This window comes from Aphidius gifuensis, linkage group LG4 (genome assembly GCF_014905175.1).
Source record: "Aphidius gifuensis isolate YNYX2018 linkage group LG4, ASM1490517v1, whole genome shotgun sequence".
Taxonomy (NCBI): Eukaryota; Metazoa; Arthropoda; class Insecta; order Hymenoptera; family Braconidae; genus Aphidius; species Aphidius gifuensis.
The window spans coordinates 2677452-2692305 of NC_057791.1; the positions used below are offsets into that span (position 1 = coordinate 2677452).

The window sequence follows — 14854 nt, forward strand, 5'->3', positions numbered from 1 at the left end:
ATTTTTTTTGTGTTTTATCATTTTTTTTTGTTTTTTTTGTATTTGTATGTTTTTTTTTTCATTTTAAATTTGACAATTTTATTAAAACACACTTGCTGGACCAAAATAGTTATTAAATTTATGTAATAAATATTTTTAAGAAATAAATATGGAAGAATGTATTCTGTACAATAATCCATTTAGTGTATTATTATCTCAGCTTGTCTCACCCAACAACAACACATTAATTATTATTATATTTATATAAATTTTTTTTATTAATTGTTTTTAATTTAACATTTTTAATATTTGAATGAATTTAAAATACGTGCTCAATATCAATATTATTTTTAAACAAATTATTTGTATTATTATTCAAAAAACGATTTAAGATAAATTTTTTTTTGAGTCATGTAGGCGAGAACAAGTGGATTTATTTAATTTTTCAACAAGCCTGTACCTCTTTGGAAGGAGCATCAGTATTTAAGTGACACAAAACAATCATCATTTCATTTCTTTATATCATTCAAAATTAATCCGGCATTGTTACTTTGGATATTTTTGAATAATTTATTTATTTTTTTTCTTAAATGCATTGATAATTATTATATAGAAAAAAAAGAAAGAAAAAAAAGTGCGCGGGATATTATTTAAGACGAGGAGCCTCGAATGATTTTTCAATTTAATTTTTTTTCTACTGGCAGATTTTTTGATAATTAGTCAATACGACTTGATTTTTTTCATATATAATTTTATTGATTATTGATTCTTGCATCCCGCGCCTCTGGATTGTTTTTTTTTTTTCTTTTCGAAAAATTCTTTGAATAAATTTACATATTTTTTATTCAACTTTTTGACTTGCTTTATCAATTGCAGTCTTTAAGACTTTGGTATATTTTTTTTAATTAATTTTTTCATTGAACTTTTTGTGTTTATATATATATATTTTTTTTTAATAATGTTTTTATTATTTAAGAGTCGTAGTTACATGGCACGTTGGTCGATATTAAGGCTCGATCGGGCCGAAACTTTATCTATCGTGACTCCCCCTAATAAAATTTGTTACTCTAACTAATAATAATAAATTGTAAGCAGACTTCGTTAATCATCGGATCTCGTTGAAGAAACAGTAAATAATTGTTTTTTTTTTTTTTTTCTTTTTCGATATTTTTTGTTTTTTTTTGAATTTCATTTTTGTTTTTTTTTTTCTCATACATTTATAATTATTTAATAATGCTTTTTAGGGTAGTCTCCATCCGACGAGTTGATTTCACAATTATTTATATTAATTAGAGGTTTAAGGTCATTTATTTAATTTTTTTTTTTAAATATAATTTATTAATTATTTAGTTTTTTTTTTTTTTTTTTAAAGACTAAAATCGTCACATCAAGAGACGTTTAGAGTAGAAGAAAAATTTTATGACACGTTCACCAATGCTAATAACAATTTCATATTTAATTTATTATTTCAATGTTATTTTTGCTCCACTTTGCAATATTTATTTTTCATATTTCTTTGATCTATTCTGGTGCAACATATCAACAAGTTTAAGTACCTATCTGGCCATGAAATATATCATTGTTTTTCTTTTTTTATATTATTAATATTTGATTGTTTTTAATATTAATAATTTTCTTTTATCATTTATCATTATTTATTTTTCATTTCTTACCTTTAATTAATTTATTTTATTATTTCTTGATGGATGACTTGCGATAAAATTCCACCTAATATATATTATTATATATTAGTTGATATTAATTTTGTGGAGTAAAATAAGTGACAAGATAAACTGTTGATTTATTTGTTGTAAGAAAATGGTGATGGTCCCGTCACTGCACTCCGATGAAAATGAACATTTTGCCATTTGTTATCTTTCTTGTGCCACACTCGACTCTCTTCACTTTGCTGGGTATGTGCAATTCCTTGTCTGATGATAAAAAAAAAATTAAATTATTAAAATTTTAACTTTTAATTATATTGATTCATTTATTAATATAGGTTTTAATAAAGATACTTACTTGTCGACATATTGAGTAAGTCTGACGTATGCAATACAAGCAGCATCATCACCAAGTAAATGAACATGAGGATTTAAAATCGTTGTGTTGACAGCTTTACAACTTGCATTTTTTCCTAGGACAGCTGTTGATTTAAATTACACATAATTAATACCTTCATTAATTAAAAAAAAAACAAATAATAATTCAACTGATGAAGTTGATCAACAATATGAGCCTAATGAGAACCATGAAAATCAAGCTGTAATATTTTTTATTTTTATAATTTAAAAAGCTCCAGTTTGAAATTTTATATTATAATTAAAAAATAAAAAAAAAAAATAATAATAAATAATTTAAAATAAAAAGAAAATAATATAGTACATGTGTATTATGAATTTTAATATGACTTTTGAAATAAATGTGGTTAGCAACCATGACTACAAAAAAGTGGTAGTGTAAATTTAAAATGAATAAAATTAAATTAAAAAAAAAGATGAAAAAACCACAAAAAGTCTTGTGCAATGAATATATTTTATATTTATTTTTATGTATATTTAATTTTTATTTTTTTGCATAATTACCATTATCAAAGTAAAATTTATGAAAGTCCATTCCTTCGACTAAATTACCTAGAGCCTCTGGCTCAAATGCAGTCAAATGAGGATCACATATTTTTCTGTAAAATTAAAAAAACAAAAAATTATTAATTATCAAGTTTTATTTATAATATTTAATACAACTTACGTGTAGCCTTCAAAATCACCAGTGTTGATACTCTCAATAAGTTGTTCAGTCATCTTGATTATTTCTTGACGACGTGCTGTAATATTTAATTTCATTATTATAAATTATTATTCAATATTAACAAATTAACTTCAGGCTTTTTCCGGTACATCGTACAGCACAACAGCCACATGCACGAATTTTTATTAATTATCTAAATCCTATCCACGCCAATACGAGTTTTCGTTTTTTTATATATTTAATTATTTTTTTTTTTCAATTGTATTCTAACTCGCTTGTGATTTAAAATAATAATAAAAAAAAAAAACAAAATAAAATACAATTTTGAAGCCTAATTGTCTCAGTAATAAAATAAAATATATACGAGACAATATCCATTGAAATAAAAATTTATTTTTATGTGCCAAGTCTAAGTGGATTTTCTATCACAAACACCTACATTTACTAAAATTTTTTGGTTTATTTATTACTCTATTTATTATATATATTTTATTACGATTAAACCGTTTTTTTTTTTTTCAATTTGTGATGAAAATAAAGAGCCTGTTATTAATATTAAAAAAAAAAAAAATTGTCGACAATGCCTCGTCGAAATCGAAAGATTTTGAAAGACCAAAAATACATTTGGATTGTGATTGGTGTGTGATTCGTATAAAGCTTGCTTGGGTAACGTTGATAAAACTCAGTATCACTGAAACTAATCAATTGTTATTTTATATATCCTAAAAGTAATTTTTATTACACATACTATTTTTTTTTTCTTTTTCCTTTACTACTTAAAGTTACTACCTGATGTGCACTTTATTTTTTATTTTTATTGCTGTGCAATAATTAAAATAAAATTGCCTAAATAATTTTACTCGCATTTTGTGATTTTAAAATAATATAAATATCAAGGCTTGATTGAATATTAAATTAGGAAAAGGAGTAAATATGTTTTTTTTTTTTAAATATTATTTACTCTAGTGCTTGGGGATTTTTTTTTTTTATTAATTTAATTTTCTAAGTCTATTTTTGTTTAATGTGAAATGTCGTGCAATCTTCGATTACGACGAGGAACGACATATAAAGCTTTATTGATTTTATATTAAAATAATAATTTTTTAAAAATTCATGTGAGTCATTAACGATTTGCGCGTTACCTGAGCATTGCGAGTTTGTTGATAGCTGACTGCAGGTCTTGACGGGACACATGATTCTTATTTCTACAAGCATATACCTTCCTCATTAAAACACATTTTTTATTAATTTAAAAAATTATTTATACAGCATTTTCTTATGCTTTGCGCCAAGCAATCGAATGGCGTGGGATCCGCGAGGATCATATTTTTTATTTTTATTTATAAACCATCTCAATTTTATTGTAATTATTATTATTTTTTTTTAATTATAAAATTGATCATCGCGCATTCCAAATTTTTTTGAAAATTGTGTATCGATTGTCTTCACCTTTTTAATTTTTTAAAAATTTTATTCGCGAAATTTTGCAAAGACGAGTGAACTCAACATTTACAAAAATACTTCTACAACAAACATTTACACAAAATATATTTTAACTATTTTATTTTAAATATATTCATGTATTTTTTTTTCTTTTTCTTTTCCCAACTAATATCGTGTACATTCGTGAAGAATAAAATTAAAATTAATATTAATTTAACATTTATCATGTTAATGTATGTATTTTTTTTTTCTAAAACTAATTTCTAATTACGATATTTATGTTATATTAATTCCTATGTGTATTTTATATTGTTTTTTTTTTTAAATATTTTCCTTTATAATAATATTTTTAATTTCATTTATTTTTGTCATAAATATTTTTATTATAGCGATGCAATCGAGTGTGCGCAATTTTGTTTATTTTTAAATTAAATTTTTCATATATTTCAGGATAAACAACAACATCGAAAAATAGGGCACATATTGTCGTCATTTATTTCCAGCGATTTTCTTGGTTTATGGTCAGCAGCCATCAAACAAATGTCCTCCTTACCGTCATCCCCCTTGGCGACAAGTTGACAGAAACTCAAAGTAATCTTTGGTGCACACTGACCAGTCTCATCACTCTCTGTTTTTTTTTTATTATTTTTATTACAACCATTATTGCATTTTTTTATTTTTTGTTTATTTTTTCATTCACAGGCAATATTTATAATGTCAAGTGAACAGAGACAAGTGTGCATGGCAGGGAAGAAAGGTAACATGTAGAAGCAGAAGTTACAGAACATGCGTGTTGAGTACATACACAGAAACAAATAAAAGTAAAAAGTAAGAAAATAAAAATTTTATAATAAAAAATACAATAGTAATGAGACAAAAAAAATATTATAATTAATAAAAATACGATGCTCGCTGAAGCAAGCTCTTGTTATTTGAAGATGTTATTTGTGTTTTATACTTTTATCTTTTTCTCAATTAATTTTTAAAATATATTATTATTATAATAAAAAATTGCAGTATAAATATATTTTAATTAAATTATTTTTATTGTATTTTTTATTGTTTAAATTAAAATTGAGATAAAGATAAAAATTATTGATGAAACGAAACTTAAACTACAGACCGGTTGACGAAGAGTTGTTTCGTCTTTGTGTGTTGTTGATATTGGTGACGTAGACTGTTGATGCTGTAGAAGGTGATAAGCCTGTTTGACTATTCTGGCTGTTGATACTTCCACTACTTGGACTGCTACTGTTGCTTCCATTGGTACTTCCATTTCCAGCTAATTCATGCAACCAACCACAACACGGGATATTCCAATCAGCATCGATGATAAGATCATCATCATTTCCATTGACCAATTAATTTTAAATTTAAAAAAAAAAATAAATAAAAAAACTACCCTTTTAACTATTGGGTTTCTTTTTTTTTTTTTTTCTCTCTTATCTTATCGTTTTCTTCGGCATCTGACATCATCTTGGGTAATATTGAATGATTTAATAAAAATAAGCAAGCTTTTTTATTCAATCTAATCATAGTGCATAATGTGATGATGATATGTTTATTAAAATATTAATTTACCAATGAGTGTCAAGTGATTGAGGAACGAAAAATGTGAATGAGCTGAAAAGCTTTTTATCTTGTCTGATCAAACACAGTTTGTTCTACTTGAGCTTTATATATCATTCTCTATCACGTAGCAACGATTAAAATGGTTGCCAAAATAATTATATTATTTGTAAATTAAATATTATTAATAAGGAAATACACAGTAAGCTAATTTAGTTTTTTTTTTTTTTTTTTTAAATTCAAAGTAAAATAATAGTTAATATGAAAACATGCTTGATTGTTAAAAAAACAAAATAAATATTTTAAAAAACATATATGCTTACAATCTTACCGATTATGTGGTTTATTTATTGATTTTTTTTTATCGATATCTCAGGAGTATATTTTTGTCTGGTAAAATCAGCCCACACTCGAAATACATCGTGACAATTTTAGATGACAATATCATCAATTAAGTATTATTTTTTTAATACTCGTTTATCATATTTAAAAATCATATCGGATGATTTTTTAAATTATTTTTCTTTCAACGAATAATATCTGAAGCAACGTATGAGAGTTTCCATAAAATATTCTCGTACTTTGAATTTTTCAATCATTTTACAATACGTATGAGACTAGTTACTATAAAATAATTTTTGCTTTTTAAGCGCATACATATATATGCCACTAAACATCTAATAATTATCTAACAAATATATATATCTAATTATTTTTTCTCGCATTGGAGAAACAAGATCATTTAATTTTTTTTAATTAAAAATTAATTTTTTTCACTTGAATCTAAGATTCCTAAATTAAAAAATTAATTCACAAAAAAAAAAAAAATATTAAACACACACAGTCACACATTTTAAAGACACTTTTTTTGTTATTCTATTTAAAAAATTTGTTATTTTTTTAAAAGAATATTTATCTATCAAATTTAATAATGCGCGCAGTTCACAAGCATTTTTTTAAAACCCTTGCACGTTCATCATTTTTTTGGGAAATAAAATAATAATAAGAAAAACCTGTTGCAATTTTAAAAAAACAATATAAAATATAAGGAAAAAAAAAAGGGTAATTAGGATAAATAATAAATAAAACCAAGACAAAATGAAATCATTTGGATTTGTTTCAGGTTTACCTTGTGCACCCTGAAGTAAAACAGCAGCAATGCCTAACGGATTTCCTGTATTTTGCTGTTGTTGTTGTTGCTGCTGTTGTTGTTGTTTATTTCCCGTAGCAGCACCGATAACTCTGGAGAATATTGAACCGGCCGCGGGACTATTTGGCGGTGTGCCTTGTGACGCGTAAGCTGTATCGTATGTTATCGCATTTGAGGAACAATGAAAATAACGAATAATCATAATAAAAATCATATTAAATAAATATTTATTAATAATAATAATAATAATAAATATAATTAAATAATAAAAATAAGTTAGTAAATAATTCATGAGAGTTAATAAATGATAAACAAATCACAAAAGAAAATAATTAAAATTAAAATTAAATAACACAAATAAAGAGATTAATTAAATGAGTTTATCCGCACAGATTTTGTGACACAATTTTTTTAAATTAATAATTATATCTGAATATAATTATTAATAATATAATGGTAATAAAATAAACACCGAGAGATTTAAAAATCGATAAAAAATTTATCTTTAATTTGCGGTCGGGGCCAACTGATGAAAAAAAAGTTTTAAAATTTTATTTTTTCTCGTTGATGTGCACCACATAAATTCACTTGGGGAATATTTTATTCGATAAAAAATTTACTCGAGTTATGTTTAAATATGTACATAGATATATAAACTATGAAATATAATCGGGGCTAAATAAATATAGAACCAATGACCATGGCCTAGCTTTGTGAATTTTTAATAAACTTTTGTTTGTATTTGTTGATTAAATATTTTAAATTTAATATTTTTTATGATATTTAATATATATTTTTTTTGTCAATTGTGATGATTTATAACTTGTCAATTTTATAATTAAATATTAAATAGTTTTATTCATAAAAAAATTGAGTTGAAATGAAAGAAAATATTATTGAAAAAAATTTTTAGTAACGAATTCGTTCTATTGAAAATTGAAAATTTTCAAAACTCCGATGAAATGTATCATTATTAAATTCATTAATTTTTATTTACTGACGTGCGTGTCAAATTATGTACACAAATAAAATCGATAAAACAAATTTACTTGAGGTATTGATATCAATGATTCTATTAGATTTGTTCAGATAAATCAATATAAATATTAAAAATAAATCGTTCAATTTACTATAATCACGCATAAAATACTATATAAAGAATTTTTCCAATAATAACGTATAATTTAAATAACTATATCGATCAAGCTAGTTTCACGCATGATTTTTTGTCAAATTTAAAATTTAAATTGTTAATACCTTAATAACTTTTGAACTAAACATAAATTTGTAAAAAAAATTTGATTAAATTTCTGATTTTCTAAAAAATTTAAAGCAATTTCATGTTATTTATTAGAACATAGATTATATTATTATTATATTTGTGATATAATTATTGATATTTTATAAGATGTGTATTTAAAAAATTTGAAAATATATATTAATTTTTTGAATTATGTAAAAAATTGTAATTTTTGTTTTAATTAACAAATTTCTAAAATAATTTTAATTGTATAGATTTTAATTTTAAATGTCTAAAAATTGATCCAATTTTTTTATTAATATATTAAAATTTTTGAAAAACATTGTTGAAATAATTTATTAACAATGAAATATTTTTTATTATATTTAATTGATTTAATAAACATTATCTATATTATCTCAGAAGATATGAACATTAAATTCATATAGTGAAAACAATACTAGTATTAGTAAATTAATACGAGTATACAAATGACTTACTCGAGTCGTCAACTTGTCTTGATGTACCCGGTGAGCCCAACGCCAACGCGGACATTTTTAAATTTAAATTTAAATTATGAATTATGAAACTTTCCACTTCACAATAATATATATAAATAAATATAATTTAACTTTAACTATTTTTTATTATTATTTATATTAAACGTGATTTGAATAACGTCATTGTTTCATCACGTGTTTTGAATGTCTCCAGTTTTTAATAATAATGATGGCCTTTTAAAATTTATAAAAACCGTTACAGATTTTTAACTGAATACTAAAAGCGAAGTATCAAATTCAGGTGGATATTTCAGACTAGCCGATGGGCAAGTAACTAAATTCTAAAAACAGTCAGGATATAAAAACAGACAAGTTATACTACATTGAAATATATATATTTTTTTTCTTTTCTTTTCACTGTTTATCCAAGTTATACACTCGTATATATGAACGTAATGAATCTCAATTTGTTTCAGTAACACAGCTCATACATACAAACATCAATTCTCAATAAAATTTTAAGCGTTGAATTTAACGAACTCGTCGACGTACTAAATTTAATTCTGCATTAAAATTCACTAAGAATAGCCCTTCCACTTGGCACCCGACTCCAATGCAACATCCAGACAAAAATATATTTTAAAATTTTGTCAATTGAATGTATATAGTAAATAAATTACTTATTATTTTCTCAATGATAAAGAAAGATTTTTAAATTACATAAAGAAAATGATTGAAAGAAAAATTTGTAAAAATGATAATTGAGAGGAAAAAAGGCACACCGCAGTTGTTAGTATATTTTAATCGAAATAACGCTTTTATATTATTTTTTTTTGTTATTTTTTTTTTAGTAAATTGTAGAATATTTTTGTAACTCCCACGACTTTGCAAATGTTATTTATATTTATTTATTATTTTGTTAAATTTGTCAGTTTGAATTTTCAGCTTGTATAATAAGGTGAGAGACAATCGAATAATATATATTAATAAAAAAAATAATATATATTTTTAATTATTATTTAATTTATTTTTATCTTGTCTAAAAGCTGAAGTTAGATTAAAAAAAAAAAACACAAACATATGCACTTGCAAAGCTCGAAATAACCATGTAATAATTTTTTATTTATTTTTTCATTATTATTTCTTTCATTATTTATTTATTTATTTTTTACACTATTTAATGTGGCATTCAGGTTGATCCGAGCTTTGTTTAATCGTGCAAAACAAAGTGAAAAAAGTAAAAACATAAAAAAAAATTTTCTTATTCTCAAAAGAGTTGAGTAAAAATTTATAAAGCATCAAAAATGCAAATGGAAAAAAAAAAAAGAAAAATGTGTCTTTAGTAAAAATTTTTAAGTGCTATAATTTAATATTTTGATATTAACATAATTATAGCTAAACAACAATAAAAAAAATATAAATAAAATAATAAATTTTAAATAATTTCAATGTAATTTAAAATATTAATTTTATTTTTCTAATTTTAAAGTTAAATGATTAAATAAACTTGTCAGTTTACTTGAACATCGTCGACAATAAAAATATTAAATTTTAGCAAATATTTGAAAAGAAAAAAAAATATATATATTATAAACAAATAGACACAAAAAACCAGAATATAAATAAAATAAAAATAAATATATTTTACTCATATTCTGATATAACAACAAAATTATTTATTTATTTTTTTGTCAAGTGTATTATTTAAAATTTTTAATTTGTTTAATGTTTTTTAATTTTTATTGTTGTTTAATTTTGATTTAATTTTTTTAAATAATTTTTTGTGATTGTGTGTGTGGGTGTGAACCTTGAATTTTTTTTCAAGACAAAAAATTCAATTTAACTGTTAATGAAATTTTTTTTAAAATTAATGAAATTGTTTAATTGTTTGTTTTTTTGTGAACAAGGTTACCTTCGGGTTCTTTGGCAATGACCGTGCTGCTCCGGTCGACGCCGCCCTTCTTATCCTCTGTACAAAACGTATACGTATCAACTATAATTTCCCATAAATACTAACGTCGATTTTATTTATAAATAAATATTATATCATTTATTTATTTTTGTCATTTAATTTATGCAACTTATGAAAATATTAATTTATAAAAATATCACGTATTTCAGTGAGATAAATAGAAAAGAATAGATAAAAAAAAAAATAAAAACATTGGAAAAGGATTAATAGATTTAAATTGAATTATCATTTTTTCAATCTATATATGGAATTATTATTTTATACGTAAAATTTGCACTTTTTAATTTCAAAAAAGAAAAACAAATTGAGGAAAATTTTTTAATTTAAAATATTTGATTTGAACATTAACGTTTTATATGGCCTTTTTGAGTCTCATGTCAGTAATGGCTTAAAAAGAAAAACAAAAGGACAATGCTAGAGTGGAAAAATTAAAAAATTAAAAAAAAAAAACAGGAATTAAGGATAAAAGGAAGAGAAAAGGATTGACGAACGATCATGCAAAAGCAGGACACATGCGCAAAGCGATTCAAAATCACTTTTTTTTTTTGGTCACCGATTCTTTTTACTTTTGTATGATTTTTTTTTTATAAAAAAAAAAAAAGCTGTTTTTCATGAGATCAGCCTTGAGGGTGAGCCAGATGATTGAGTAGTGCAAATCTCAATTTAAAAAATAAATAATAATAATAAAAATATTTTAAATTTTTGAAGTTATCAATTTTGAAAAATTGTCGAGGGTAAGTTGATATAATGGTTTAAAAATAAAAAAATAAAATTATTCAATGGGCGTTGTATGGATGATGTATTTTTGACAAAAAACTTATTTAAAAGTTTGTATGTTTAATCGAGGGGTTGATGTGGAAAATACAAAAATTTATTATCGGATTAAAATATATTTTTTTCTGTAAATTATTAATGTTCCCGTGTTATGTAATATGTTTGATTAATAAGCTGTTTTTTTTCTTATTTTTTTTTTCTTATTGCGTATGTTTAGCCTCGTCTAAACGAGAATTATTAGTAAATAAATATATAAAAAAGCCATCTACCCCAACGATCTATCATAATTTATATTATCTAAAAAAATTTAATTTTTTGCATCATCTACTTTAGCCAATACTGGCATGGTGAAAATAAAATATATATCTACAAATGGTGAGGTAAAAATAATGTTACTAAAATAAAAAAAAAAAAAAAGATATTTAATATTTGAAGAAAATATTTAGTTAGAAATAGAGATTTATAAAAAAGTTTTAAATTCAGTCTGATGAAAATGCTAAAAAAGATTAAATAGAAGAGAAAAAATATTTTTTAATGATTGCAGTCAATATAACTAGTACTACTATTATTTTTTATAATGATGCTAATCAAAATTATGAAAAAAAAAGAGATTAAGAAATATAAAATGCAAGACTATAAGATAATGTTGAGATATTTTTTAGTTGTTAACTTGATGGCTATATCATTCGAAATTATTACAACAATTTTTCAACAATTACTTTTTAATTTCTTGATATAAGTAATTAAAAAAAGTAATTGAAGTTTCTAATCACGAAACGAAAGAAAAGCCTGTCAAGTTTTAGCAATTAGTATTATTATTTTTGTCAAGTATTTTTTTATTTTTTTCTTTAACTAGTTTAGTTTTAAAAACTTGATTGTAGCGCATAGCAGATGAAAAATTAACGAAGCGAAAAATCAATGAATAATTATCATTATTTTAAATTTAATAATAATTTGACGACACAATCATTTATATATGATAATTAATGAGGAAGATATTTGGCGCAATGTTGATAATATAAATAGCTAAATTATTATATTTTTCTAAATATATATAACTTTTATAATTATTTTAAAAACAAAAAATAAAAGTAGCGAGAAAAGTTTACACAATTGGCAACTAATTTTAAAACTTGAACAAAAAAAAAAAAAGAAACGTTTTAGAATTAAATTTAACAATTGAAATTATGATTATAATTAATTTAACAATGTCTTGAGAAATGTCAAGGGGAGACTTTTCAATGATAATTATACCAACAAAAACTTTTAAACAACTTCAATTAAATAAAGTTTTTAAAGAATAAATTGTTTACAAAATACCTCTAATTTATTTTTGAAATGTAATATATATTTAATTAAATATATTTTTCAGTTAAATTAATATTTTTGATTAATTTTAAAAAATAAATGTAATGTAAATCACAGAAATTGTTAAAGTTTATTTATTTTTAATTTAAAAGCATATATAAATATATATAGCAAAATGATAAAATGAAAATGCGACAAATGTTAATAATGATTAAATAATTTTCCAACTGTCATATCCCGAATAAAATATTTCACATGACATTTTTGGTCAATTTAAATTATATTTTTGTTACCCACAAATAATCAATAATTTAAATAAACAACACTCAAATTAACCAAGCCCATAAATACAAAAAAAAAAAAAATAATATAATACGAAATTGAAAATCAACTTTCCCAACGAACAAATATACTTTTAAAATTTTTTAAAAAATGCAAAATACCAAAATCTACTCAAATAAAAAACTTATCATAATAACACTAAAATATTTATTCAACTATTAATTTTTAATTATCATGATGCTTTAAATATACAGCGTATATTTAATTTTCAAATTCACCCTAAATTCATCATCTATTTAACATGATGATATATTTTCATTCGTAAATAAAATAAATCATATGCCATTGATAATTGCAGCATATATTTTTTTTTTCCTGCGAAATATTTACGATAACTCGTGGCGGATAGGCTAGGAAAAAATCAACTGGGAATTTTCTATTGATTAAAATTAGAATACTATTTTTTTATCAAAGTAAAAATACTTGATACACATAGTATATTAATATATATATTAATATTCAAATATATAATTATATACAATGCTTATTTCAATTTAATTTTACTTGATGAATAATGTAATTGGATGATGTAATCTACGCTTTTACTACTGCTATTAATTCATGGCATAAAGCAACAAATAATGGACGATAATTGGAATTTATTTTCATGGATATATATCACCAAAAAAAATACTGGATATTAATAAAAATAATATATAATTTTTTATAAATAATTAACATTATCAATTTGATAATTATTTGGTGATATAAATTATTGAAAGTTGATCTTTTAAGAAAAATTTTTTTATCATATTTTTATGTCGATAATGACGTTATTTAAAAAGGTCATTGTAGAATTAAAAAATAATTGGAAATATTTTTTATATCCTTTTAATGATTGACGTAATAATGAATTTTTTTTTTTTTTTTTATGATTTTAGTAGTTGATACCAATTTGAGTAATCATACTAATATAAAAATGACATACGATACCAGGGATTTATATAATAATAAAAAAAAAAAAGTTTTTTAATTTTTTTACATTACGGTGGAGATGGGCTTTGAGCGGGGATTGAAACGAGGCCAACGAAAGGGATGGATCAAGAGATATAGTCAGACAGATAAAGATATTGAGAGAGAGAAAGATATTATTATGCGGGTTAAAGGAACAGAGCAATCATGGCAATCATACCTTTGACATCATCATCTTCAATAGTGGTACTGCTATCAGTTGACTCCTTGACTTGTGATCCATCTCCTTTTTTCGTGATGATGCTTCGAGCTGGAGTGCACGCAAAGGTATTTTTATCAGTGACAATAAATTTTTTTCATTTGTTAATAATATTTTAAGTTAAAAAAAAATTAATAATAACATTCATAGAGAATAAACGTGTTAATATTATATATTAAAAAAGTTTAAAAGAAAATATTACATAAATTTTTAATATAGTTTTAAAAAGTCTTGATGAAATTGAGAAAAAAAAAATATAAAATTTTAATGAAATCAATCATAATTATTTTATTTATTATGATAATAAAAGTGCAATAATATTTTACTTGTGATATTAAAATGAATTATTGATTAATTTTTATGATAATGGAAAAGTTAATAATTTTTTTTTTTCTTTTTATTGTTTTATTACTACTTGAATTTAATTGAAGTAAAAAAAAGAAAAAAAATGAGTAGTGAGTCAAGATATAGTCAGCCAATCAAGACTACTTGACTAATATAATTATAATCATGCTTTGAATTTGAATGAAATTAAATAGGTTGTAAAAAATTGATGATTATCGTCAGTCCATGTAAAAAATAAGTAGATAATATCAGTTATAGTCAGACGTAACTCTACATAGTAAACTAGGCGTGAAATATAAATAATAAAAAAATA

The 14854-nt window shown here is 22.6% G+C and overlaps 1 protein-coding gene across 50 annotated transcripts in view; it reads right to left on the bottom strand.

Moving 5' to 3' along the window:
• Positions 1-759: 759 nt before the first annotated feature.
• Positions 760-14854, bottom strand: part of LOC122854471 (calcium/calmodulin-dependent protein kinase type II alpha chain) — a 45807-nt gene continuing 31712 nt past the window's right edge. For 16 of the 50 annotated variants that reach the window (XM_044155145.1, XM_044155138.1, XM_044155139.1 and 13 more), the window contains exons 12-19: positions 14158-14247; positions 10542-10598; positions 6869-7039; positions 5294-5452; positions 2728-2803; positions 2565-2659; positions 2002-2125; positions 760-1910 (exon numbers count right to left, since the gene is read on the bottom strand). In XM_044155145.1, the coding sequence (XP_044011080.1) occupies positions 1781-1910; positions 2002-2125; positions 2565-2659; positions 2728-2803; positions 5294-5452; positions 6869-7039; positions 10542-10598; positions 14158-14247 (902 nt within the window). In that variant the 3' untranslated portion in view covers positions 760-1780. Of the gene's footprint in view, positions 1911-2001; positions 2126-2564; positions 2660-2727; positions 2804-3869; positions 4799-5293; positions 5453-6868; positions 7040-10541; positions 10599-14157; positions 14248-14854 lie in introns of those variants that run through there. The other 34 variants (XM_044155185.1, XM_044155184.1, XM_044155186.1 and 31 more) reach the window with 9 other exon arrangements.